This window comes from Oncorhynchus clarkii, chromosome 1, assembly GCF_045791955.1.
Source record: "Oncorhynchus clarkii lewisi isolate Uvic-CL-2024 chromosome 1, UVic_Ocla_1.0, whole genome shotgun sequence".
Classification (NCBI taxonomy): Eukaryota; Metazoa; Chordata; class Actinopteri; order Salmoniformes; family Salmonidae; genus Oncorhynchus; species Oncorhynchus clarkii.
In genome coordinates this window covers 75,297,449-75,325,372 of record NC_092147.1, presented here as the reverse complement: position 1 = coordinate 75,325,372, position 27,924 = coordinate 75,297,449, and the positions used below count along the sequence as shown (strand labels likewise).

Sequence of the window (27,924 nt, the reverse complement as noted above, 5' to 3'; positions counted from 1 at the left end):
GCTACTGTTCTTTAAATAGTAAGAGCCAGGGGATTCATGGAGCGCATAGTTAGATTGTAATTAAAAGAGCTATAAATCTTCATGGTTTCTTCTGTGATGCTAATGTAGGACTAGCAGAAGCAGCTTCTCTTTGGAACAGCATTTCAAATGGACATTTTCACACAAAGAAAATGTTATTGTTCTGCCTGCAGCAAGGCAATTACCTGAAGAGAGTGTGAGAGACTTTTAGTACAACAATGGAATAACTCCCGCAGTCCTGCAGTCCATTATGTAATACCGACTTCAGAGTTAGGATTAGATATTACATTTCATTCATGTGGCAGCTGTCCAAAATAACATATTACTGTTCTAAAAAAAAAAATCTCTCTCAAACGCAATATACTGTCGAGATCAGGGTGTAAGTCAATACCATTTCAATCAATGTATCCTCATAGATGTTGCATAGAACATGCAGAGCATTTCTACAAGTCAGACATTCTGATAGTGAAGCTACTAAAGGTGACAAAAGGTGAGGTGACAACACTGTCTGGAAAGCCTTCTGTCTGTAACCATCCTCAGTGACATTTTGCGAGGGAGAAAGTATTTTTGGATGGCATCTTTTTTTACACTTATTTTTAGATGCCATCACACCATCTTCATTGATGTCTAAATGGCAGCACTGTTTCCAGAACAGATAACTGTTTTCTCATGTTAATGACATTTCAAAGAATAACAATTCCAGGAGAAATTTCTTCCTCCTTACACATCCTCACAGAACAACCATTGGACATTAACTTTACATATAGATTTACATGAAAGGCAGTGATATATTGTTCAGCTTTCTCTCCCCAGCAGGGGATAATGATGCTTTATGAGATAACGAGGGGAATCATAGTCTACGTGCTATGCTTGTTCAGAAAACATTTCAATGAGGCCAGCTGTTTCTGCTGTGAATGGAGAAGGTCCATTTGCTTTGGATGAACGATTTCTACATCACAGAGCGCATACATCTGCTATGGGGAAAGTGGAGGGCAATGAATATGCCTCAGACTGTTTTACAGCCTCAAATTAAAATGAAATAATTCAATAGACTAAGCTAAATGAGATGTACCATAAATAGGACTACATCCAAGAATTTGAAATGCTCACACCAATAAAAGGTTGATTTCCTCTTAGAAGCAATTTTCTGTAAAAGCCTAATAAATTCAAGGAGCATGTTCTAATAATAGCCAGTAAGTAAAGCTGAATGATTCAAATAAATGTTTTTCTGTAATTTAGCTCAATACACCGGTAGGCCTTGTAGAGGAGTTTTGTTGCTGTAGTGCCCCCTGGAGGAGATAAACACATCTAAATATTCAGTCAATAACAGATGGGATTTACATGGTGTTTTTTTCCACCAGGTGCCCAAAGGGCTTTACATTACATGCAGCAGAATCTCCCTGCATCCACCACTAATGTGTAGCACCCACCTGGGTAATGCCATGGCAGCCATTTTGCTCCAGAGAGCTCCTCACACATCAGTTGGAGAAAGACAGATTGTCAAAGTGGTAAAGGGTAGGTATATAGCCAAAACACAATACAGCTGAGAATGTAGTTGTGACCTGACTGGAAGGGTGATGCATTCAGTAGAGAGTAGAACAGCGCACCCACCATTGACCCTAGGGCCACTTAATTACATGGGAATGGATTACATTTGCCAGCTGCTGCTACTCCCTCTCCCTCCTTTCTACAGTGAATCTGAGGAAAGAAAGAGAGAGAAGGGGGCGGAGCGTTACATTGGAGAGACAATACATTCCTTATTTAGTACGGTGGTGATACAGGCAGGATGGTTGGTATGGGTTAGTGTTTCCTAGTGCTCTGTCGATTCACTCTCTGGGATTAGATAGATCCTGCCTCGGGATTAGTGGACATGTCCGTTTTTATCACCAAATCGGACATACCAAGAGTTGGATTATATTCCAGATTATGAGTGGGCCTCACACAGGCTTTCCTCAGCTATGGTTACCATAGTATTGTATCAAATTCACTGTCTTCACACATTGAATATCATTCTTCACTATAACAGTCAAAATGTATGTGCTATGAACAAAAACAAAAGGAAACATTTTACTGCATACATTTATTTCCTTTGTAATAACTCCTCAAACACTTTTCTATCTGTACTATATTTACAGATTTTAACAACAGAGCTAAAACAATGTCCTGCTCAACAATCCTATCAACAAAAGGAAAATAGCTATGGCAAAAGGCAAAATCACTCCTTAAATTCTTTGTGGAATATTTTTGGAACTGTACCTCTCTCTCACAGGAAACTGGAGATATTCTGCTAAAAAACAAGCATGGCTGCACAGGATAGAAACGCAAAGCAATACATACATCAATTCCTTAGTGGTTTACATTCATTATAAATGTTGACCCATTTGATCTATCTCAGTACAAAGTAGACCCCTTCAAATGTATCCCTTTAGGAATAACAAGGACGAAACACAAACATGAAATAACGGTTCTGTAAAGGATGTGGGGAAAGGAGGTCGGCGGTAAACTGATTGCAAATGACTCCCTTCATTAAACTAGATAAAAGGCATCAATAATTCTCACTTTAACATTCACTTGACAGAAAACAATCTCTATTGCCCTCCAAACAGACAAATGACCAGAGGCTTTACAGAGGCGAAAACAAACACTGTCGTCTGCACTGTAGGTACATGGGTCGACATAACTGCACTGACATAAATCAATGCTGAACAGCTTCAATATAGTACCATTATAAAGGGTTAAACAAACCCCATATTTCTTTGTGGAGTAACAAATCCCTTTTTATATCCTGTCTCTTTTTAAAATGTCTAAGAAAATGAACCACTACACTACTGGTCGGAAATGACAACCTTGTCAGAATATGTTATATTATTACAACAACGGCATTGAGAATGGCTCAAATCAGTTAGGAAAGTGGTATAGTGTAAACACATGATAGAACAGAGGGCCAAGAGAGAAAGCATGCAAAACGAAAAACAAATGACTTCTCTCTGTGCGTGATTACAGAACGGTTGATGCTAAGAGTGATGTATGTTGCTGCTGTGCGAAACAACATTTAAGAACAATTTTGACATGCAAGTTGCTTTGAAATGTTCTCTCCATCTACTTCAACACTCTGAACCTAGAATCTAGTTTGAAGATTGAGTGGCCTCTAGACTCACACCTTGGGCTCTACATACAGGTCACTGCATTGTCAGTCAAATGCTGTACCATCTACCAACAAACGGTCTGCACATGAAGATGGTGAGTACTTCACACGAATACTCTGTATATGATAGAATGCAAAAAGACTCAACTTCCAGGCTTAATCTGGGGGTTCAATCGGAAGCAGTTATAGCAAATACACATTCCAGAGTCAGTCAACATTAACAAAAAGGTATGAGTATACTGTGCCATTATATGAACCCAAACATAACACAGCGCTCAGAGTGAGCCCATCCTTTGTTAAGCAGCACCACTGCACACATAATCCTGTTACTTCATCAAATATAGCTTTACAAGATTCCCAGATATCTGATTTCACAACCGATACTGACAATTGTATATTTCCACTATAGTTCATTTAATCTAGAATAAATGTTATGAAGACTTTAGACTCTTCCATGAGGACACAATCTTGGTAAATGTTGAGAAACGTGTCTAGGCTAGGGGCTGTCATATGAAACAAAGTTGAGTTTCCACCGACGGTGTGGTGTACCCCCCCCTAGGTGAGCAGTAGTGTCAGTCCTGTTCAGAAAAATTGCAATATTCTAATAGAAATGATTCCCTGCTGAGCAACTTACTGTAGAGAGAGAAGTAAAGGCATTATATACTGTAGTAGTGTGGAGGCATTCTACATTGAAGTAGGTTCTTGCTCTGTTCGCAGCTCTAAAGGCAGTCCAAGTGAATGGAAAGATAAAAGCACACCGTCTGGGAATAGTGACTGGTCTCCTGAATCAATAGAGGAACACGGTGGGATTCAACATAGAGTAGAGACCACAGAAAGGTTAACAGGAAACATAATGACAAGGACTAAGAAAACCATAGGAGGCCAACAAACAGAATCACTTCTGACAGATTGCGCTCTCTCTATCTGCTGCTGTCTCATGGCACAGCCTGACCGCTCCACAGATTATGGGGCAAAAGTAATTATCAAAGAGACTAATAATATACAAACTATAAACCATAGGAACTCATTCATGACTGTATAAAATAATGAAAATACAAAAAAAATACATGTACACTGATTATCATTAAAACCTCCCCCCCAAAAATGATGATAACAAAAAAAAAAATCATAATGCAAATACAAAATCAATATTGTCTAAATACATATGACCTTGACAGACTGCTGCCCAACTGCTGGTGGATACAACACTGACCTTCGTGGAATGTCCATCAATCAAAACACTGAGGGGTCAAAGGTCATTTCTCTAGGTTCTGTGTTTAGTTGATGATGTCACTTGGGCACTTTTACCTTTGAACTTTAACTTCATTCCCCCATCTCACTAAGTGCTTACATTTGGCTTGGTACAAATACATCTGTGCTTTGAGTTAATACAAAATGCATAGGTATTCCAATATGAGGAATCAGGCTTTCACAGGCAAAATTCTAGTATTGTTAAAGTGCATGTCATTGATACAACAGCATACTACGAATGCAGACGGTATCAATGTAATTATTTCGTACTAATCATTTGGCCTGTTCCCTTCAACAAAAAATGACAACTATTAGACATTACCTGTCCTTCATAACTAGTCAAATACCCTTCATGTGTAGATACTCCACAAAAACATTTTAGCACTATGTGGAGTGAACATTGGACTTTCTATACCGCTGAGATCTCTTTTTTGGCACTTCTGGTTAAACTATGGCTTTTTGTTATGCCCCCCCCAAAAATAATTTAACAGTCATTGTTAAGCATAAGATGGAGGGTGGACAACTGAGACCCAGAGAGGCTGGAGACTGGGCTACAGAAGCCCAGAGAAAGGCACTGAAGGCTGGGTCTCTGTCGTGTTAGGTTCTGGGGGAGTGGAGTTCTACCACCGGCCACTGACACTGGCCATGTCAGCGTGGAACTGACGAGACAGACGCCCGCTGGCGCCCCCTTCCAGGAAGGAGGACCTGATAGGAGGCTCAAACAGCTTCCTTCGGTTCTTGTTCAGTTCTGGAAAAGACAAAAGAACATAATACTGTATAATTGCAATTGTTTCAGATATGTTCAATAACATACTATGTTTATTCATCAAGAGTCCGACAAGTAATTTCAAACTGTAAACAAAATTGGAGGGAAAGTACATCTTTGAACGTCAACAAGACCTCTCTTTGTGACCCATTGGTTTGCCAGGCAGATCACCCATCTACTGAACACAATTATTTAAAAATGTGTCAATAAAATGGTTCAGCATCTTTAAGTGAGGAGAGAAGGGAGTGTGTTCCTGTTTTGGAGCAGAGATTAGAATTGATCTGTGCTTGGCAACGGAGTGCAGCAGTGGAACCAACTCTCGCCTTAAGCATTTCTCAAAACAGAACACAGACCTCCTCCCAAATTCAATGTGACCCCAACTGCATCAATAAGACAGACTACCTCCACCTCCCAAATTCAATGTGATCCATACTGCATCAATAAGACAGACTACCTCCATCTCCCAAATTCAATGTGATCCCTACTGCATCAATAAGACAGACTACCTCCATCTCCCAAATTCAATGTGATCCCTTCTGCATCAATAAGACAGACTACCTCCATCTCCCAAATTCAATGTGATCCCTTCTGCATCAATAAGACAGACTACCTCCATCTCCCAAAGTCAATGTGATCCCTTCTGCATCAATAAGACAGACCACCTCCATCTCCAAACCTCACTGTGACCCCCTACTGCATCAGTAAGACAGACCACCTCCATCTCCAAACCTCAATGTGACCCCCTACTGCATCAATAAGACAGACCACCTCCATCTCCAAACCTCACTGTGACCCCCTACTGCATCAATAAGACAGACCACCTCCATCTCCAAACCTCACTGTGACCCCCTACTGCATCAGTAAGACAGACTACCTCCCTCTACCAACCTCAACTTGACCCCCTACTGCATCAGTAAGACACACTACAAAAATGAGCAGCAAACTTTGATATAGATATGATCCCTTCTCTCTAATACAAAACCATGAAATTATCATACCTGCGATGGTACAAAACATGTTCTAAGTCCTATTCTACAGGAATACATAAATATTCATATATTCAATCAAAATGCCACTTCATTGAATCATGTTCACTCCTGGTGGAGGAAAATGATTACTCCTGTAGTTCAGCATTTATAAACAAGGATTAGTTCATGTCACAACAAACATGTGGGGCTTTCGTTGCCTTGGAACAGTATGAGAGGATCTGAGCTCCTCTCTGTCAGCCAAAAAGAAAAACACGATTTGCACCACTGACTACTGAAACCAATGGATGGCAGTAGAGATTGATTGCAATGAATGTTCAGCTATGGGGCCTGGCTATATTTGTACCACAGCCCATAAGCTCGCTGGCTGTCAGACTGGCTGCCACTCAGGCAAGTGGCAGAGCCAGACAATAGAGGCCTAATGAAAATAGAAGTCAATTTCACACTGCCGCCATCAGGAGAGGTTCTGGCACGGCCCGAAACCCCCCCCCCCTCGACACTTCTGACAGGAGCTATTATCACCACATACAGCCCAGCAGGACCAGCCTGATCACACACGTCATTGGAACTGGGTTCACACACACACACACACACACACACACACACACACACACACACACACACACACACACACACACACACACACACACACACACACACACACACACACACACACACACACACGTTTGTACATTACCATAGTCATTCACACCTGAGATGGCAAGCAGCATTTTCCTGCGTGCTCCAAATGTGGTGATACCCAGCTCTTTTAGGTCCTGGTCTGTCAGAGTGAGGAAGGTCTGGAGATCGATCTGAAAAGAGTGCATGTTCACAGTCAATATCTTTATTATGCCACTTCACACTATACACCAGGGTTCCCCAACTGGCGGTATTAGAAACATTTGGGATTTTATTTGGCCCACCCAAGATTTCTGAGCAAAGAAATAATACTAAAAACACCAGAAAATCATCCACTCAAGAATAAATCGAATTGATGATCCCTGCTATACACTATAATAAATATATATATTTTTTACAATAAAATCCCCCCATTGCAACATAAAATAACTAATGCCCATCCCATATCAAATATTTTCCATGTGCTCTAATATCAATAAAGCTATTAGTTGTATATAAATATAAGTCTAGTCACTAGCCCATGAAGTCCACTGCATAATATGTTGCTAAAAAGCTTAGCCTAGCTGCAATAGGCAGCAAAAAAGCTTAGCCTAGCTGCAATAGGCAGCAAAAACATTGAATAGCACCATAAAAAGGACGGATCCATCCATCAATTCTAGCCAAGGCTTAGGGTAGCATATGTCTACTATACTGTAGTCAGCCAAGCAGGGATGGATGAAGGCTCCTGCTCCTGTGTTAATGTGGTTAACCCATGCTGCATTTTACATTCACATTTTAGTCATTTAGCAGACGCTCTTATCCACAGCGACTCACAGTTAGTGCGTTAATCTTAAAATAGCTAGGTGGGTCAACAACATCACAGTCATAGTAAGTACATGTTTCCTCAATACAGTAACTATCAGCAAAGTCACAGCTAGTATTTTTTATTTAAAGTTGCGGTTTTAACCAATCAGCAATCAGGATTAGACCCACCTGTTAAGCAATAAGGCACGAAGGGGTGTGGTATATGGCCAATATACCACGGCCAAGGGCTGTTCTTAGGCATGATGCATCACGGAGGGCCTGGTTACAGCCCTTAGCCGTGGTATATTTACCAAATACCACAAACCCCAGAGGAGCCTTATTGCTAATATAAACTGGTTACCAATGTAATTAGAGCAGTAAAAATAAATGTTTTGTCATACCCGTGGTTTTCAGTCTGATTTACCATGTCTGTCAGCCAATCAGCATTTTCGAGCCCAGAATGCTGATTGGCTGACAGCGGTGGTATATCAGACTGTATACCACGGGTATGACAAAACACTTATTTGTACTGCTCTAATTACGGGCCTTATTGCTTAAATACACTAGGTATTATAAATGATTTGTGAAGGCTTCAGTTTTTGTTCATTCTAAGTGGGACATACAATTAACTAAATGACAAGTCATTAATGACCATTATGCTACTTCTCAACAACAACAAAAATTATATACAATTTAACCTATATGCAGTGGTGTAAAGTACTACTTAGTAGTTTTCTTGGGTATCTGTATTTGACTATTTATATTTTTGACAATTTTACTTTACTACATTCCCCCCCAAAATATACACTGCTCAAAAAAATAAAGGGAACACTAAAATAACACATCCTAGATTTGAATGAATGAAATATTCTTATTAAATAATTTTTTCCTTTACATAGTTGAATGTGCTGACAACAAAATCACACAAAAATTATCAATGGAAATCAAATTTATCATCAACCCATGGAGGTCTGGATTTGTAGTCACACTCAAAATTAAAGTGGAAAACCACACTACAGGCTGATCCAACTTTGATGTAATGTCCTTAAAACAAGTCAAAATGAGGCTCAGTAGTGTGTGTGGCCTCCACGTGCCTGTATGACCTCCCTATAACGCCTGGGCATGCTCCTGATGAGGTGGCGGATGATCTCCTGAGGGATCTCCTCCCAGACCTGGACTAAAGCATCCGCCAACTCCTGGACAGTCTGTCGTACAACGTGGCGTTGGTGGATGGAGCGAGACATGATGTCCCAGATGTGCTCAATTGGATTCAAGTCTGGGGAACGGGTGGGCCAGTCCATAGCATCAATGCCTTCCTCTTGCAGGAACTGCTGACACACTCCAGCCACATGAGGTCTAGCATTGTCTTGCATTAGGAGGAACCCAGGGCCAACCGCACCAGCATATGGTCAGTCAGGCTACCTCTGGCGAGCACATGGAGGGCTGTTAAAGAAATGCCACCCCACACCATGACTGACCCACCGCCAAACAAACCGGTCATGCTGGAGGATGTTGCAGGCAACATAACGTTCTCCACGGCATCTCCAGACTCTGTCACGTCTGTCACATGTGCTCAGTGTGAACCTGCTTTCATCTGGGCTCCAGTGGCGAATTTGCCAATCTTGGTGTTCTCTGGCAAATGCCAAACGTCCTGCACGGTGTTGGGCTGTAGGCACAACCCCCAGCTGTGGACGTCGGGCCCTCATACCACCCTCATGGAGTCTGTTTCTGACCGTTTGAGCAGACACATGCACATTTGTGGCCTGCTGGAGGTCATTTTGCAGGGCTCTGGCAGTGCTCCTCCTGCTCCTCCTTGCACAAAGGCGGAGGTAGCGGTCCTGCTGCTGGGTTGTTGCCCTCCTACGGCCTCCTCCACGTCTCCTGATGTACTAGCCTGTCTCCTGGTAGCGCCTCCATGCTCTGGACACTACGCTGACAGACACAGCAAACCTTCTTGCCACAGCTCGCATTGATGTGCCATCCTGGATGAGCTGCACTACCTGATCCACTTGTGTGGGTTGTAGACTCTGTCTCATGCTACCACTAGAGTGAAAGCACTGCCAGCATTCAAAAGTGACCAAAACATCAGCCAGGAAGCATAGGAACTGAGAAGTGGTCTGTGGTCACCACCTGCAGAACCACTCCTTTATTGGGGGTGTCTTGCTAATTGCCTATAATTTCCACCTGTTGTCTATTCCATTTGCACAACAGCATGTGAAATGTATTGTCAATCAGTGTTGCTTCCTAAGTGGACAGTTTGATTTCACAGAAGTGTGATTGACTTGGAGTTACATTGTGTTGTTTAAGTGTTCCCTTTATTTTTTTATTATTCCCTTTTATTTATTTATTTTTTGAGCAGTGTATGTACTTTTTACTGACACCCATACATTTTTCATAACACCCAAAAGCACTCATTACATTTTGAATGCTTAGCAGGACAGAAAATGGTCCAATTCACACACTTATCAAGAGAACATCCCTGGTCATCCCTACTGCCTCTGATCTGGTAAATCACTAAACACAAATGCTTTGTTTGTAAATTATGTCAGTGTTAGTGTGCCCCTGGTTATCCGTATATATATATTTTTAAATGGTACCGTCTGGTTCACTTAATATAAGGAATGTACTTTTAATACTTACATACGTTTTAGCAATTACATTTACTTTTGATACTTAAGTATATTTAAAACCAAATACTTTTACTCAAGTACTACTTTACTGGGTGACTTTCTCTTTTACTTGAGCCCTTTTCTATTAAGGTATCTATACTTTTACAAGTATGACATTTGGGCATTTTTTCCACCAATGGCTATGTCAAATCAAATCAGTCCAATTTCCTACCAGTGTGAAAACTTGAAAATAGCCTACTTCACGGTCAACAGTGACAGCGCTGATCGTATCAGACTTCTAACCATTGTTTGATGAAGTAGATTTGGTGAACAAACATGTCTAGCACTTTATCCACATAATTGCTATTATGTAACTTATCAGTTAAAGTTTTTAATTAGAATGAGGTTATAACGTTAGTTAATGAAATACACGTATAAAGGTCACCCAAAGTGCACTATACAATAATTATTTTATAAACGCATTGAGGCTACACCATTTCTAGCCTAGGCAGCTCGAGCACTCTGGGCTTCGTGGGCTACAACATTTCTATACATGCTTATGCTATTAGACAACTTTCAAAATCTATTTTATATTGTAATATGATGTTTCAAATAAGTGTATGTATATCTTAATGTTAGTTCACGAAAAGCATTTTATTTATTATACTTTTTTGCTACGGCGGCTATAGGCCAGTACCTCCTGTTGTTGGAACACGTCAGTGTATTTCCCCAGGCCCAGCTTGCTGAACAGCTCCGGCAGGTCCGACCCTTTGAGAGAGGACTGGAGACTGCACCCGTTGCTCCCGGTGACCGAGGAGATACAGTCCATGTAGTTACTGCTGCTCAGATAGTGCTCCGCAGCTGTCAGTCAGAAGCAGTCACAGGAAGATGAGACAAGTCAATGACGTTTAAAAAAAATAATAATACAAAATAAAAAAAACTTTTACCCCCTTTTCGTGGTATCCAATTGGTAGTTACAGTCTTGTCTCATTGCTGTACGGACTCGGGAGAGGCGAGAGGTCGAGAGCCATGCGTCTTCCGAAACACAACCCAACCAAGCCGCACTGTTTCTTCACACAATGCCAACATCCAGGTTAACACCAATGTGTCAGAGGAAACACCATACACCTGGCAACCGTGTCAGCGTGCATGCACCAGACCCGCCACAGGAGTCGCTAGAGCATGATGGGACCGGCCAAACCCTCCCCTAACCTGGATGACGCTGGGCCAATGGGTCTCCTGGTCGAGGCTGTCTGCGACAGAGCCTGGACTCGAACCAGGTTCTCTAGTGGCACAGCTAGCAACTGCGATGCAGTGCCTTAGACCACTACCCCACTCAGGAGCCCCAGACAGTCAATATTAAAGAAGATTTTAATAGACAGTTATCATTGTAAAAAAAAAAAATATTAATTCAACATAAAATAAACCCTTACGCATCTTGCTGCTGAAACGTTGTTGTGACTGAGACATTTGTATCTATTAAAGCAAAAGTATGCCATTTGATTGTCTTTAATGTGTGCAATACAAGCCAAGATACTGTAGAATAAATGTGTGCTTCTCTACAGCATTACCAGTAATGATTGGCTTTGATGATAACAAATCATTTGATACAAGGGTAAGAACATGAGTTGGAAATGAACAGGCGTATCTGGTCTCTTCAACTTTGCTAAGTGCAGGTGTGTAGGAGGAGGGAACACTTAAACACATCTACTCCCACACACTTATACACATTTTAATGAACAAGGCAATCTTCACACAGCATCTGCTGTTCAAGGTTAGACTTTGTTCCCTTTCTTTCTTACGTCATCATCATAACTTTCTCATCAACACTTTTGAGAGAGTTGACTGAGTGGGTGTGTTGATTTTCTTCCCTTTCTCTTTCTTCTCCTTTTGATTTAAAACAAAAAAAAAGTTCAGACAAATATCTGCTGGGTAGCTCACCAGATTTGTTCTGCTTCCTCTTGGGACTGCTAACAGACGCTGGGAATTCGGCGTGGTTGACAAGACCGTTCCCAACCCCGTTCCTGTCCCTCCAGTTGTCAGAATCACTGCCGTTGCCCACGCCCTCTCTGCTGCCGGAGCGGGACAGGGACAGGGGGGAGCCCTGGGGGAGAGAAGGGGGATATCAGATCCTACTGATAGATACATGGGCTGCAGTTATAAGCTCTCAGTAATGGTTCAATTCAGTTAACTTTTTTTGCTTTACAGATTTATCTTTTTTTATTTGTATTCATTATGATGTTTCATATTAGTCTTCACATAAGCTTTTATATCAGGTATGTTAGTAAAAACACATTCTCTTCAACAGTTGAGTGCTCCATTTGTGTTTACCTCATAGTCAGAGTTTACCTCGTAGGTGGTACTCATTGTGGGTTTGTAAGAAACGTGGTTGGCCCTGCGCAGCTCCTTGATGGTCTCCGCTGGCATGGACTTGGAAAAACCCAGACCACTCCACGTGTTAGTTGGGGTCCGTACCTCAGTCACAACAGGCTTCTTCAACATAGCTGGACACAAGACACAGATAAAACCTCTGTTACCAGAAAGGTCTGAAAAAAATTAACACAGTATCCCTTGAGACTAGACAGGAACTGCCCGAAAGATTGACACTTACCTTTGGTTGCTAACAACTTTTTCTGTTCATATTCAAGCGCCTGAAACGGAGAGGAAGGTCAGTGTCAGTTTTCCTACCTGTCAAATTCACTTGAGCCATCCGCTGATGTGTGAGCGCGTGTATGTGAGAGAGAGAAGTGGAGTTGGAATACCTCTAGTTGTACCTGCATGTTGGCAAAGGAGGAATGTGGAGCCAAGCGGATCCTGTCCCTTTCGTTCTGCTGTGCTGCCCTCTCTGCTGCCCTCTCTGCTGCCCGCTCACTGCCCGGAGCCCTCTTATCCGTCACAGGGCCGTCTGAAGCACTCGACTCTGGGTCTGACAGGAGGCAGTCTGAGCTGTGGGGGGGGGACAACAGAGAGCTACGATCATATTAGAAAAACAGCAAGGTACAAACCCCGTCACAACAGAGAAGCTTTCAGCACAGACAAGACATACAGGACAGTCTATTTACTATTCTTTTCTTACCAACCAAACAAACATATTTTATAAAGCCCTTTGTAGATCAGCAGTTGTCACAAAGTTCTTTAATTTTCTATTCTATGAATGTATGGGAGTCATACCCAGTGAACCGGAATGAGTTCCAGTCGTATTGTCGTACCCTTTAGGCATAGGAATGAAAGAGTGAGGACTTCTATAGTCTTACTGTAGCTCTGGACAGACATACTGGAGATGGGAGTTCTTGGTCCCCTGGAGGAGCTCCACCGCATGCCGTTTCCCTGACGTCTTACAGGAAGCCAGCATCTGTTTTAGCTCGTTCCCATTGGCTGAGTGAGATGGGCTTCTGGGCATGCCCACTTCCACAAAGGTGTCAGAGCCTGGCAGAGAGAAAGTAAAAGAGCATATGTGAAGAAACAGTAACGTGGGATATTATATTCCTTCCTTCGTGAGTTAATGAAGTTAGTCAATAGGCTATATATCTGACTGTATGTGCACTCTTGTGTACTCTTTACATTCTTGTATCATCCCTGTGCTTGACAACCAAGTTTTGGTTCTTCCAAAGCAACCTTTTCTTTCGAGTGCCTTGTTGCTCAGCTTTCCATTGTCTGTCATGTATACATTTCAGTACATTGTTTGCACCTGTAAGTCACTCTGCATGATGGCTTGAGCGTGACTAAATGTAGCTGCTAAAACGTACAGTTGGCCCCGGTGTTAATAAAAAACAGAAGCAGTCTAATGAAGGAGCTTTTCTCTTATTTTCCCACTCTTCCAGGCAGTAACCCGGCCTGCAGAATAGGATCTGTGTGTGTGAGAGTGTAGGCCTCCTCGATATGCTTTTATTCGGTTGTTTCTCCCTGGGCTTGATGGTTATGGGGAGCAGAGCCAGTTGGAACAGGATGCAGAACACAGGAGGAGGTCAGGGAGAGGAAACAGTTACTACTGTGACCAGCCAGGCTGGAGGCGGAGGCTGGGGAGCCCACTGAGCTCCAGTTCCAACAACACGGGAATGTGAGGAGCGTGAGAGCTAGGCTACACTCAAACCACACATGTTAGAGACGCAGGAAATTAGGGACATCAACCACTGGAATACCAGCCATCAATGTCACCCTGCTGCAACCTTAGAAAAGTTGTTTGAGAATAGGGACTGGACCGCATATTGATCTACGTATAAGAACAAGACAAATATATTGTGGTAAAAATTCACTTACAGGTAATAAGGCCAAATACCAAGGCTGTCTTTTGAGTATTATAAACCTTTTTGAAGTATAGCTACAAGAGTTACACATTTCCTTGTTGTCTGTAGGTGCGGTGTGTACGTGTTACCTTCGTCTTGGTTGGACTTGCTGGAGCGGGGTTCTGACTGGTTGTGTACGCTGGCCTCCTGAACTGAGTCACACTGGTTGGGGTTCAGAACTGTGTCTGCCAGAGATGCACTGGACATCCTTCCATAGACTGAGCCAGGGTGCTGCTCTCACACACACACACACACACACACACACACACACACACACACACACACACACACACACACACACACACACACACACACACACACACACACACACACACACACACACACACACAAGCCCTATAAAGAACACTCACTATAGGCAAGGTATACATACATTCAATGTAACAGTTAGTGAATATGTGTCTATAAAAATCCGCCACCTTTACATGTCCATTCATGGTACAGGGGCCTTTGGAGCAGTCAGGGACTCCGTTGGTCTGCTTGTCGATCGGGGCGAGGCCGGGGGGAGGGGAGGGAGTGTTTTGGGTGTACCCCTTGACCCCAGAGAGCAGGATACTGCTCAGAGTGGCCTGGGCTACAGGGTGCATCATCAACTGAGACGAGAAGCCTGGACACACACAAGGGAGGAAATTCCTTGGTGTTATCGTAACACTTTCATCATATCAATCCCTTCTAGCTATTTGTGATCAAGGTGAGACCTCAAGGTGTGAGACCGTGAGCGATTGTGCACCAGCCAACTGTAACTTACCTTGTGTGCTGGTGAGAGAGCTGGGCCACAGTGAGGGGGAGGGAGACGGGGGGTTCTGCAGGGGGCTCATGGAAGAGTTCAGACTGTTGAGGACAGAGTTTGGAGCCGGGGAGCTACTGAGGGAATGGGGCGCTGACGGCCCCAGGAGGCCTGGAGGAGAGAAATACACAGTATAAGACTGTGTCTCATTACAGTATCACTCTACAATTCATTTCTTCCCACACCAGTAATAGATATTATTACATACTACCACCATCACTCATCAAATCCTTTCATATCAGTGGTCAGGATTGAAATAAGAGAGAGACATTTGAGAGAACTGGGCCTTTGACAAATATAACTCAACACAGTCAATAACTTAATGCTAAACTATGCTACTTTCAACCCAAACATATCAAAGCAGACTGAAACAGGTTTGTGGGTTTGACAAACGGCTCATTTGACTCCAGAAATAAGGCTTGGATTTCTCTGGCAGGCTGAGCTGTAATCTGATGGAGAGGGATGTAGTAATTAACTACAGGCCGAGCTGTGGAGGCCCATATCTTTACCCATGGGCCTTTGGGTTCATACTGTACACCCCAGGAAGAGATGGCTTAAGCAGGACAATCATTCACACTGTCAATATGGTCAGTTTCCAGACATAAACCTCCTACACACAACAGTTTATCCCATGATACAGAACTCCTGATTCATTCTGTTGTAAAGGGGTTTGTCTCTTATTTATTATTGTAATTTTGTTTCCTTTCACAAGATAACAATAGAGTTGGATTACATATTACACTCAAGCCTCTTTTTCAATCCCTGATCTATAAACGTGTGTGGAAAAGGGCCTTGGGTTGACCTGGTTCATTTTCTTAAAGAACTCTCATAATGGTGTAAGAGGCTGATGTAAAGAGAACTCCATTACCCAGACTGCTCAGCCCCAGGCCAGCTGAGGCCAGGATGTCCAGGCCGACGGGACAGATGAGAGTGGGGGAGGGGCCGATGGTTGAGGGGGACAGGGCTGATGAAACTCCGTTGCTCTCCAGACCCAGCAGAAACTTCCGGGCCTCGTACATGTTCACTGCATTCCGCTCCACACTCTTTACGATCACAGACTGGGAAAGAGAGAGTGGAAGAAAGAGAGAGACGGAGAGACGGAGGAAAAAATAGAAAACGAAATGGCAGGTTGTTGTCAGCATGAAATGCACTTCAGCAACGTAATTAATTGTTTCTTTAATGGAATGAACAGTGGAATCAAAAAGGGATTAGTAAAATGTCAAAACATAATTTTTTATAAAGTGGTTCATTTCAATTCACGCGTGAGAAAGCTTAAGGGAGTTTGGAAAGGATATTCAACTTTCTCCAGTTCCAGCATTACCATTAAGAGTGCTTAGAAAACAGTGAGGAATAAAGAATGAACATGCACACAAATCATTTCTGTGGCCCTAAACTTGCCAAAGTTGGTCCTGCCAAATCGAGTCCAGTCACGATTTTTCTGTCTCCACACCCTCCTTTATGGAGTAGCCAAATAGCCAGAAGCAAAGCGGTGTTTGGAAGGCCGTTTGGATTAGTAGTGTCACCTCGTTAAAGAAGAGAGGTCTGGGTAGGGCTGCGTTTACACTGGCATCACACCACCGTTCCCCACTGGCCTGTCTGGGTTTGGGCATCATGCCGGGCACACTGAGGAAAGGGCACCTGGCGAAGGTGGTTAGGCTGGGGCCCAGCAAATTTGATCTGCCTACTATATTGTTTGGATTTATGACGCAAGGAGCTTTGTAGTTAGGTAGGGCTGGGAATTGCCAAGGACCTCACGATACGATATTATCACAATACTTAGGTGCCGATACAATATGTATTGTGATTCGTTACGGTGATTTGTTGTTCCAAACATATTGCTCACCATATGTCTGCTTCAGAAAGATGAGAGAGCCATGAGAAAATGAGTTTTGACCAGTCAGGGAAATAAAAGTGCTGAAAACATGTTGGCTCACTATTTAAAAAGAAGATGAGAACAAGCTATAAGATGAAAAATACCGGAGTCTTAGAGTCAAATATCAATATATTGTCCAAAAATATATTTTTCCAGCACTATAGTCAGGGCCAGGAGAAAAACCTTGGATCTTAGCTGTAAGCATTACCCTGGTAAAGTAGCTTCCTGGATTTGTGTTAAGGCCACTGTGTAACATACTAGATGTCCATGTTTTAGTGTGGTACCTTGCTGGGCTGCTTTGGTTTGGGCTTGATGCTGATGAAGACATCCAGCTGCTCCATCAGAGCGGTGATATACTGGGGCTCCACCTCGATGTCCTCTTTAATGTCAAACATCAGCACCAGCGGTAGACAGCCCTGTGGAACACACACATCATCATCATCATCATCACGTTCCATGAAACAGACCCTTGTTACAGAACTAACACTCATAGAATACAACAGGGACATTTTTTTCTGACCAGACATTTCAATTAAGAGAGAAGGCTCAGTTGAAAAACCACTACTTGAGAAATTCCAAAACAATTGACCAAAAAAGCCTGTTTTGCATGATCCCACCACAACCTCATTCCTACGTTATATTCATCTGAGCGATAGAGAGGCCTTCCCATTGTGTGTAATTAAACTAGTTGGGCCAAGCTGGTGGTGACAAGCCGGGGCCGGAGCTGTAATTTACAGTCCGATGGTCTAAACACGGCTCTCTGTGGGGGAGGCTCATCTCCTCGTCAAATGACTCGGTTCTCCCAAGGCAGACCAGAGGGGCCTCTTCTTGTGTGTCCCATGTCCAGACAAAAAAAGTTATGTTTACAAAAAGACAAAACTGCCACAGACAAAGGACATCAACACTAGCATAGCTGCCTTATATTATGATTCATGTTACATTAAGCAGGATGCCAAAATCTTTAAATGTAATGTCTTTGACATCTTGCTCAGCAAATGCTTTTACCCAAAGACAATTAAATGAATAACATTTTACCAAGACACCCACATAGCTGAAAGGGTCTTGGTCAGGGTCAGAACACAATAAAACTCTTATTCAACAGAAATCCATATGCAGGGTCATTCTCCAACAGAAACAAGGCAATTACTTAATCTATACAAACCAAGCATGGACACATACCATGAGGTACTGGCGCGCCACGCAGACAGACTCGATGATTCCCTGGATGTAAACAGTAGATTTCTTCTGGGGGCTGTTGGGGTCGGGGAAGTGGATCTGGGCTCCTGTCCTCTGGGTGATGTGCTTGATGTTGCTGCCGTTGCGGCCCATCATGAAGAGGTGGTGCTGGGGGGCGATGTCCAGGTGGGTACTGACTGAGATGGCACTGGCCAGGCTGCCCGCCAGGTGCTCCAGCAATATGGCAGTGCCTCTCTGGGATGAGATGAAAATCAATCAATAAATATATCAATACAATCAGTCAATCTGCAGAATCTAGCAATATTTAGATGAGTATTTTCTTACAGTGTGCAGACAATAGCAAAGGCTAGCTTTTTCAAACAGAAATTTGCATCCTGTCGCTCTAACTCCAAAAAGTTTTGGGACACTAAAGTCCATTTAGAATAAGAGCACCTCCTCCCAGCAGCCCACTGCACTGAGGCTAGGAAACACTGTCACCATCGATAAATCCACGATAATCGAGAATTTCAATAAGCATTTCTCTACGGCTGGCTATGCTTTCCTCCTGGCTACCCCAACCCCGGCCAACAGCTTCGCACCCCCTGCAGCTACTTGCCCAAGCCTCCCCAGCTTCTCCTACACCCAAATCCAGATAGCAGATGTTCTGAAAGAGCTGCAAAACCTGGACCTGTACAAATCAGCTGAGCTAGACAATCTGGACCCTCTCTAAAAGTATCCGCCGCCATTGTTGCAACCCCTTTTACCAGTCTGTTCAACCTCTCTTTGTATCGTCCAAGATCCCTAAAGATTGAAAAGCTGCCGCGGTCATCCCCCTCTTCAAAGGGGGTGGCACTAGACCCAAACTGTTATAGATCTATATCCATCCTGCCCTGCCTTTCTAAAGTATTCGAAAACCAAGTTAATAAACAGATCACTGACCATTTCGAATCCCACCGTACCTTCTCCGCTGTGCAATCCGGTTTTCGAGCTGGTCACGGGTGCACCTCAGCCACTCTCAGGGTACTAAACGATATCATAACCGCCATCAATAAAAGACAGTACTGTGCAGCTGATCTGGCCAAGGCTTTCACTCTGTCAATCACCACATTCTTATCGGCAGACTCAACAGCCTTGGTTTCTCAAATGACTGCCTCGCCTGGTTCACCAACTACTTCTCAGACAGAGTTCAGTGTGTCAAATCGGAGGGCCTGTTGTCCGGACCTCTGGCAGTCTTTATGGGGGTATCACAGGGTTAAATTCTCGGGCCGACTCTTTTCTCTGTATACATCAACGATGTCGCTCTTGCTGCGGGTGATTCCCTGATCCACCTCTACGCAGACGACACCATTCTGTATACATCTGGCCCTTCTTTGGACACTGTGTTAACTAACCTCCAAACGAGCTTCAATGCCATACAACTCTCCTTCAGTGGCCTCCAACTGCTCTTAAACGCCAAATACCTCCTAGGTGTCTTGCTAGACTGTAAACTCTCCTTCCAGACTCATATTAAACATGTCCAATCCAAAATTAAATCTAGAATCAGCTTCCTATTTCGCAACAATGCCTCCTTCACCCACGCCGCCAAACATACCCTCGTAAAACTGACTATCCTACCGATCCTCGACTTCAGCGATGTCATTTACAAAATAGCTTCCAATACTCTACTCAGCAAACTGGATGCAGTCTATCACAGTGCCATCCGTTTTGTCACCAAAGCCCCTTATACCACCCACCACTGTGACCTGTATGCTCTAGTCGGCTGGCCCTGGGTACATATTCGTCGCCAGACCCACTGGCTCCAGGTCATCTATAAGTCTATGCTAGGTAAAGCTTCACCTTATCTCAGCTCACTGGTCACGATAACACCCACCCGTAGCATGCGCTCCAGCAGGTATATCTCACTGGTCTTCCCAAAGCCAACACCTCTTTGGCCACCTTTCCTTACAGTTCTCTGCTGCCAATGACTGGAACGAATTGCAAAAATCTCTGAAGCTGGAGACTTATATTTCCCTCACTAACTTTAGACATCAGCTATCTGAGTAGCTAACCGATTGCTGCAGCTGTATATAGCCCATCTGTAAATAGCCCACCCAATCTACCTACCTCATCCCCATATTGTTTTTATTTACTTTTCTGCTCTTTTGCCAGTATTTCTACTTGCACATCACCATCTGCTCATCTATCACTCCCGTGTTAATTTGCTAAATTGTAATTACTTCGCTACTATGGCCTATTCATTGCCTTACCTCCTCATGCCATTTGCACACACTGTATAAAGACTTTATTTTTGTCCTATTGTGTTATTGACTGTACGCCTGTTTATTCCATTTGTAACTCTGTGTTGTTGTTTGTCGCACTGCTTTGCCTTATCTTGGCCAGGTCGCAGTTGTAAATGAGAACTTGTTCTCAACCAGCTTACCTGGTTAAATAAAGGTGAAATATATTTTTTTAAATGTCCAGGCACTCTGTTCAAATGAGCTAGCAAAGGTCAGCGACTGTGTGGACAGCACTCCCAACTAAAGTTACCGACTGGGGCAAGGGAAAACACAGTAAAAAAGGAGATTCATTTTGCACATCCAAATATGGCAAAAGTGCAGGAAGAAAAACCAATGAAGAGTGTTCACTCTCAGCTAGTGAACCAACAACATTTCAACCATAGTTTACACCACAGTAAACCACTGTTTTTCAATGCCACCTGGCAGCCAACAGAATGGTCTGATTCTAGGCCTCCGCAAACAATCATTGGATGAATTAGAAGGCCTTCCGATGGAACTCCAGCCTGAGGCCAGCACAGTAATCTACAGTGGCTTTGGCAGACCCCTTTTACAGAGCAAGGTCTCTCACTACATAGCATACATACTCCCCCCAAAACCCCAGCCCCAATCTGGCCAGCATCCCAAGTTAAACTGACCCCGTCCACTAACTCCCCTAGGCTGGGTTGTACTGATGGCCAGAGTGCGGGTGGGTCAGTGTTAGGTGGGGGGTGGGGGGTGTTGGGTTGAGTGGTGAGAAAGGCTCCAGAGCACCAGCCACAGCTCTGAGACCCAGGGGAGAAGGGGAGAGGAAGAGGGAGCTCCAGACAACTTATATTAGACATTTACTTGCTCATGGGCTAGAGAACAGTGCTTGGTTTTAAAGGCAACAGTACTGTAATTCCCACTAGGGAGCTGACCAAGCAACCCTCTGGTCACAGCAGTCCACTTCTCGAACCACTAGGCCCCAACCCCTGCTGTTCACTAAGTACTGTGGTATGTTGGTGGGTAGATGTGAGGGGTGTTGCTGGGCCTCACCTTGACGGCACTAGAGTTGTTCTGGGAGCCGCGGACCACTCCGGTGGTCCCATAGAGACGTGTGGGGGGCTTGAAGGAGACGGTGAGGTTGTATGTCTGGGAGATGTGCTGCACTGTGGGGGAGCCTGGGTCAGGCTGCACGATGGCTGGCAGCTCAAACGACAGAACCAGAGGGAGCAGCTCCTGAGAATGATAAAGATTAATAGACCAAGAGAAAGAGTGTGTGAGAGAAAGGGCGAGAGAGAGCGAAATACATGCAGTCAATGGTGTAAAGTAAATAAGTAAAAATACTACTTTTGTTGTTTTTTGGAGGGATCTGTAGTTTACTATTTATATTTTGGACAACTTTTACCCCACTACATTCCTAAAGAAAATATGCACTTTTTACTCCCATACATTTTCCCTGGCACCAAAAAGTACTAGTTTGGAATGCTCAGGTAGGACAGGGTTGGCATGTACACATCTACACAGACATTACATGTCCCACTTCAGCCGGGAGTGGCCAAACATGGCATAGAAATGTTTTAACTCAATAAAACCACTGACTGCTGTCTATCACAATGGGTTCAACTGTGCCAGTACTCAGTAGGGACCGGAGGCGTTAGGCCCTTCATCACACACATGCTACAGCAGACTTCCATTGGGAGCTGATTAAACATACAGTACAACACTGTAGTAGCAGATCATGTCTGCTCCTAGACAGTCTGTTCATACTCAGACTGTGAATGTTAAGGTAAAGTCACTAAATAATACATCAAGTCAAGCCATCACAGAGAACAGAGACTAAAAGTGGACTCCATCACTCAAATCACAGCAGTCATTCAAAAAGCCTAGATGGAGGCCAGGAGAATTTGCTGACAAGTTCATACATACACATAAGTCTACTCATGTATGTGCACACACACACACACACACACACACACACACACACACACACACACACACACACACACACACACACACACACACACACACACACACACACACACACACACACACACACACACACACACACACACACACACACACACGGCAGACTTATCCAAACACTCAGTCTTGGGCAGTGCGCCATAGCTTAGGCTGCCAGAGAAGGACAAACAGCATGAATTACTCCGACCAAAGAAATGCACCCATGATTAATCCCATATGTTTCTGGGCCTAGTTTTATATCATGTTGCAGGAGTTCCACTGTAAAGTCAGAGCCAATGAGTATGGAAACACAGAGTGGACAAACAGAACGGCCCAACCAGGCGCTCTGAATGAAGAACAGCTTAGATAGAACTACCATAAACTTTTTAAAACAGGTCTTCCAGGCAACTTTAAGCTTAATATGTATTCAATCTGGAGGTGTGAATGAGTCAAGCAGACAAAAGGACAGAAAGGAAGACATTGTTTAAAGACTGTATAACGACTACACAAAGACTAAATACAGACTAAAGCGTTCATTATACACAATCAAGTTTAAGGGTACAACTCAATCTGAGTCTTCCCTTTAAAACAGCCAGAAGACCAACGTTCCGGGACAAACAAGGGATGTTCCACATCTGCACTACAGGGAAGGGAAAACCCATCCAATCCATTCAATCATTGTTTTGGTCCCAGGCAGAGACAGATGAGGCCACCCAGGATCATGTACTGTTAACCAAAACAGCAGAGGCTGCTCCGGAACAAACAAACTATGAAAGGTCGTCTCTAAACCCTGCTGCTAGAGGATAGTGTATATCGAAGTGGCGACGATTCATTTATTTTCCTAAATTTTTTATGGCAGCCAACATCAGTACGAAGCAGAGTAGGGTTTTTATTTGGGTGAAGGGGTGGAGGGTTGTTGGATGTTTGGGTTAAAGGTAGCTGGGTAGGTGTTAATACCGTATGTGGGTTGGCTGTACAGATGTTGTCATATGGTTGGGCAGTATGAAAAGAATATGCCAAAGGGTACAGGTGTGAATAGTTGTACGGAGTGGCAGGGTACAGGTTTGGGTAGTAGCTGGGCTGCTGTTTGGGGCGAGGGGTGCTAAGTGATTGGGTGGACTGGTAGAGTATGGTTGCTAGGTGTTTGGCTTCGGGAGGCGAGGAGTCCTGCTTGGACTGACAGAAGCAGGCAGGATGTCAGAGGAAAGTGGTCTTTGATCCTCCCCACTCATCCGCTGGCTGCGTGTTCTTTGGAGGGTAGAACAGATCATGTGGCTATTACAGCTTATTTTATAAACCCCTTCCTACAACAAGGGTACCCTCAAATGCTACTTCCAAATTCCATTTGTTAACTTTTTTATCAAGGAAGTGCATGAACTGGGTTGCGCCCTGTTGTCTGTGAAAACACACTCTTTCGTGCACTCTCTCGCACTCAGCTTATTTGTCTTGGTCCACTCAAAGAGGGAGCACGTGCGTGCAAAGAATTGTGATGGCGGAGAAACAAGAGGAAGGTCTGGACCGCAGAGGCTCACACGAGTGGAATGGCCCTCCTTCCTCTGAGATGGATCAGGAGCTCTACCAAGCCAGACGCACTGTGTGCTGGGCTTGAACCGGTTGCTCTGTACCCTGTTCCACATGGTTTACGGCCAGAGCATTACCACAGAGTTCACAGGCTCCACAGCTAACACATGCAGTTAAAAGACAACTAAAGGATGACTATAGTGACACATGCTTACAATAACAGTTCTATAGCTCAGACCTCAGAGAGACCTCCATAGAAATGACATCCAACTTACTCTGATTTTGGATCGAGCTGCCTCTACCCCTCCTGGCTGGCCTGCAATGGACACCTGTTCAGATGGACAGACAGAAGTCATTGTTATAGTTTAGCTATTACCGTTACATCAAAACTGGAATCTAAAGCCGTGAAAAGAGAACCTTAGGCAAAATGTCCATTTAGTCCCGTCATTCTCATTTCCTTTACATTTTTGTCATTTAGCAGACGCTCTTATCAGGTGACTTACAGTTAGTCCATTCATCTTAAGATAGCTAGGTGGGACAACCACATATCACAGGCATTGAAAGTAATTTTTTCCTCAGTAATGTAGCTGTCAGTAGAGTCAGAGCTAGAAGGAGGGGGGAGGTCAAGTACAAGTGCTGGCTAGCTGTATAAAAAAAATCCCCCCCCCCCCCTCACAACCCGATCAGAATAACACCATAAAGAGGAAGGTGGTTTGGAGACTCTTACCATCTTTAAGAACCCAGACCCAGCCATTGCCTTTCATCACTTTACATCCTGACTGTGGGCCTGTGATTAAAATAATTATGACATAAATAAAATAAAAAAGATAAAAGCCTTTATTAGATATCCTGCCAGCGGATCGGTAATCTCTCTCCTCCTCTCTCCCTTTTCAAGCCCTTCATCGGTAACTCACCATAACGGCGCAAACCAGGCTTTGGCCGACAGAGCCATCACTCCGGACTAAATTTAATCAGCACTTCTGAACAAATTAAGCCCCAGTCTTTAAGACTAGCTGGTAACTAAAAAAAGAGAAAAATAATAAATGCCCATAGGAAAGAAATCAGAATAACTCGATCTACAGCAATACTTTAAGTGAACCACAAAAAAATATTAAACACACAAGATACTTAATGAGTGACAACAACAATATATGAAAGGTAACTTTATCCCATTCCTTAACAATATCAAAGCAGATGGAATAATCTTCCCATAAATCTTACAGGTAGAATAAACCAATGTTTTCAGACTTATTCTCAGTAATACCAATCACCCCACTGAAGACATTCTTTAAAAAAGTATACTCGGTCATAACAAACTTTATATGGGCAAATAAAAGTCACAGAATAAAAAGGAAAGTGTTCCATCTTCCCAAGTCAGAGGGTGGTTTTAACCTTCCAGACTTAGAATTGTATCAACTCGCCACCCAGAGCTTTAACTTGCGCCATATTGTTAAATGCACTAAAGAGGAACAATGGGGTACATATTGAAGATGCACATGCTGAATTTTTTAACGTCTATCTTCAAAGGATAAAGCTAAGAACATTAACAACCTCAATCCTTGGATAGCTTTTCAGAATTCTCTGATAAATTGGTCCACATGGAAAACTAAAGGCATAGAAACCGGAAATGACTTGGTAACAGGAAATACATTTATTAAAAAGCAATTTTTGACTGACCAATGTAGATATTTTCAAATACATTGCAACATAAAAGTTTAATATCACAACATTTATTTCGAAATCTTTTGTATATCCAAGCAATCTTGAGGGTATCCTATTTGAGTCAGAAAAGGATATTCATATGATAGGTAAGATATACAAAACCTTGCAGAGAGCCTATCCAACTGACAATCTGTTAGAAAACATAAACTATTGGAACAAAGACTTAAAAAGAGCTGATGTTGTTACAAGATGGAGGGAATGTTGTAACATATCTAACCAAATTACAGTTAACAAAAATGTATGCTTAATCCAGTATAAACTACTGTAAAAATTCACAATTTCTACAGCACAACGGCAGACTCACCTCTTAAGTGTAAAACTAACAATGATTCAATAATCCATGCCTTCTGGGAATGTTATAAAGTCCAAAAGTTATGGGCGGAGTTCGAAAGTTGGCCGTCAGAAGTATTACAATGTCAATATACTTATATACTGAATCTGTCTGTCTGCATATTTTTAAAGTCATGGCATATGAGGGGGCAGTGAGATACCCAAGGGGTTGGAAAATACTTTTCTCGAAAATCATCTTGAAAAAACGTTTGCTTAACTGGAAATCAACCAATCCTCCATCGTTAACAAAATGGAAAGGTCAAATGCGTTATTATCTAAATGTTGAAAGTGCTTGAGCGACGGAGAGAAACAAAATGGTGTAGTTTGAGGCAATGCGGGCGCTGAGGGAGTGAGGTGGTGGGTCTGGGCAAGTGTGATTTTGTTGATCTTTGTGAGCGTTTGTATGCTGTCGTTTGTATGTTTTGTATTGTTAAAAAAATGATAATCATACAACAACAAATACATTGGCAGCTTGCCTCCTCCAGAGGTGTATGCAAATCGTAATTACAGCTGGTTCCTACTGCTCGTCTATTCAATCCAGCCCAAACACACTCGCTTCCTATGTTGCAGCCAATCAAAACAGCAAATTACAACGGCTCTCTGCAACATGGCCACTGAATGCCACTCTAGCAACTAGCAAATGGGACATACTCAAAAACAGAACACGTCTCCTTCCTGAGCGGTATGACGGCTGCGTGGTCCCATGGTGTTTATACTTGTGTACTATTGTTTGTACAGATGAACGTGGTACCTTCAGGTATTTGGAAATTGCTCCCAAGGATGAACCAGACTTGTGGATTTCTTGGCTGATTTCTTTTGATTTCCCATGATGTCAAGCAAAGAGGCACAGCGTTTGAAGGTAGGCCTTGAAATACATCCCCAGGTACACCTCCAATTGACTCAAATTATGTCAATCAGAAGCTTATTAAAAGCTTATTACATAATTTTCTGGAATTTTCCAAGCTGTTTAAAAGGTACAGTCAACTTAGTGCATGTAAACTTCTGACCCACTGGAATGGTGATACTGTGAATTATAAGTGAAATATTCTGTCTGTAAACAATTGTTGGAAAATGACTTGTGTCATGTACAAAGTAGATGTCCTAACCGACTTGCCAAAACTATAGTTTGTTAACAAGAAATTTGTGGAGTGGTTGAAAAACAAGTTTTAATGACTCCAACCTAAGTGTATGTAAACTTCTGACTTCAACTGTTCCATGTGGTTAAAAAAAGTAAATACAGCCTGTGCAAACAGAGAAGCCATGACAGTCCCACGCAAATGTGGTTGGTGATGGCACAGCACATTAACTAGTATTCAGTCTATCAGATCCAGTATACATTGTTCATTGTACATATACGGTGGTATCGCTCTCTGTACCTGGTTGCTCTTCTCCGCCTGGTTGTTGCGGTTGGAGTCTGGGAAGTGGATGTGGCAGCCCGTGTCCTCCATCACCTTCTTGATGTTGTTGCCTCCCTTGCCGATGACGTGGGAGTGCTCTGTGTGGGACACGTCCATCTTAAGGGTTACCCTGTTACTCTGCTGGGGAAAGGAAGGAGGCGGAGACACTCTTCTTAAGCATGGCCTGCCAGACAATGTTCACTTAATAGTGAATGATGATAGAAATCTAACATGCGTAAATATTCAATTCTATACCAACATATGACTGTAATCCATGACAATATTGTGAATATTGACACAGCTTAAATATTGGGGCTCCCGAGTGGCACAGTGGTCTAAGGCAATGAATCTCAGTGCTTGAGGCATCACTACAGACACACTGGTTCGAATCCAGGCTGTATCACAACCGGACGTGATTGGG

The 27,924-nt window shown here is 43.2% G+C and overlaps 1 protein-coding gene across 5 annotated transcripts in view; it reads right to left on the bottom strand.

The window, feature by feature from the left end:
• Positions 1–2,083: 2,083 nt before the first annotated feature.
• The window catches only part of LOC139412298 (protein bicaudal C homolog 1-like), a 67,622-nt gene continuing 41,781 nt past the window's right edge, over positions 2,084–27,924 (bottom strand). Inside the window, exons 5-21 of one of the 5 annotated variants that reach the window (XM_071159148.1) lie at positions 27,483–27,641; positions 24,330–24,383; positions 21,625–21,807; positions 18,338–18,589; positions 17,443–17,574; positions 16,154–16,343; positions 15,247–15,396; positions 14,918–15,105; positions 14,570–14,711; positions 13,452–13,623; positions 12,960–13,143; positions 12,809–12,848; positions 12,529–12,701; positions 12,139–12,301; positions 10,895–11,058; positions 6,864–6,978; positions 2,084–5,162 (exon numbers count right to left, since the gene is read on the bottom strand). In XM_071159148.1, the coding sequence (XP_071015249.1) occupies positions 5,035–5,162; positions 6,864–6,978; positions 10,895–11,058; positions 12,139–12,301; positions 12,529–12,701; positions 12,809–12,848; positions 12,960–13,143; positions 13,452–13,623; positions 14,570–14,711; positions 14,918–15,105; positions 15,247–15,396; positions 16,154–16,343; positions 17,443–17,574; positions 18,338–18,589; positions 21,625–21,807; positions 24,330–24,383; positions 27,483–27,641 (2,589 nt within the window). In that variant the 3' untranslated portion in view covers positions 2,084–5,034. Of the gene's footprint in view, positions 5,163–6,863; positions 6,979–10,894; positions 11,059–12,138; positions 12,302–12,528; positions 12,702–12,808; positions 12,849–12,959; positions 13,144–13,451; positions 13,624–14,569; positions 14,712–14,917; positions 15,106–15,246; positions 15,397–16,153; positions 16,344–17,442; positions 17,575–18,337; positions 18,590–21,624; positions 21,808–24,329; positions 24,384–27,482; positions 27,645–27,924 lie in introns of all 5 variants that reach the window. The other 4 variants (XM_071159156.1, XM_071159146.1, XM_071159151.1 and 1 more) reach the window with 4 other exon arrangements.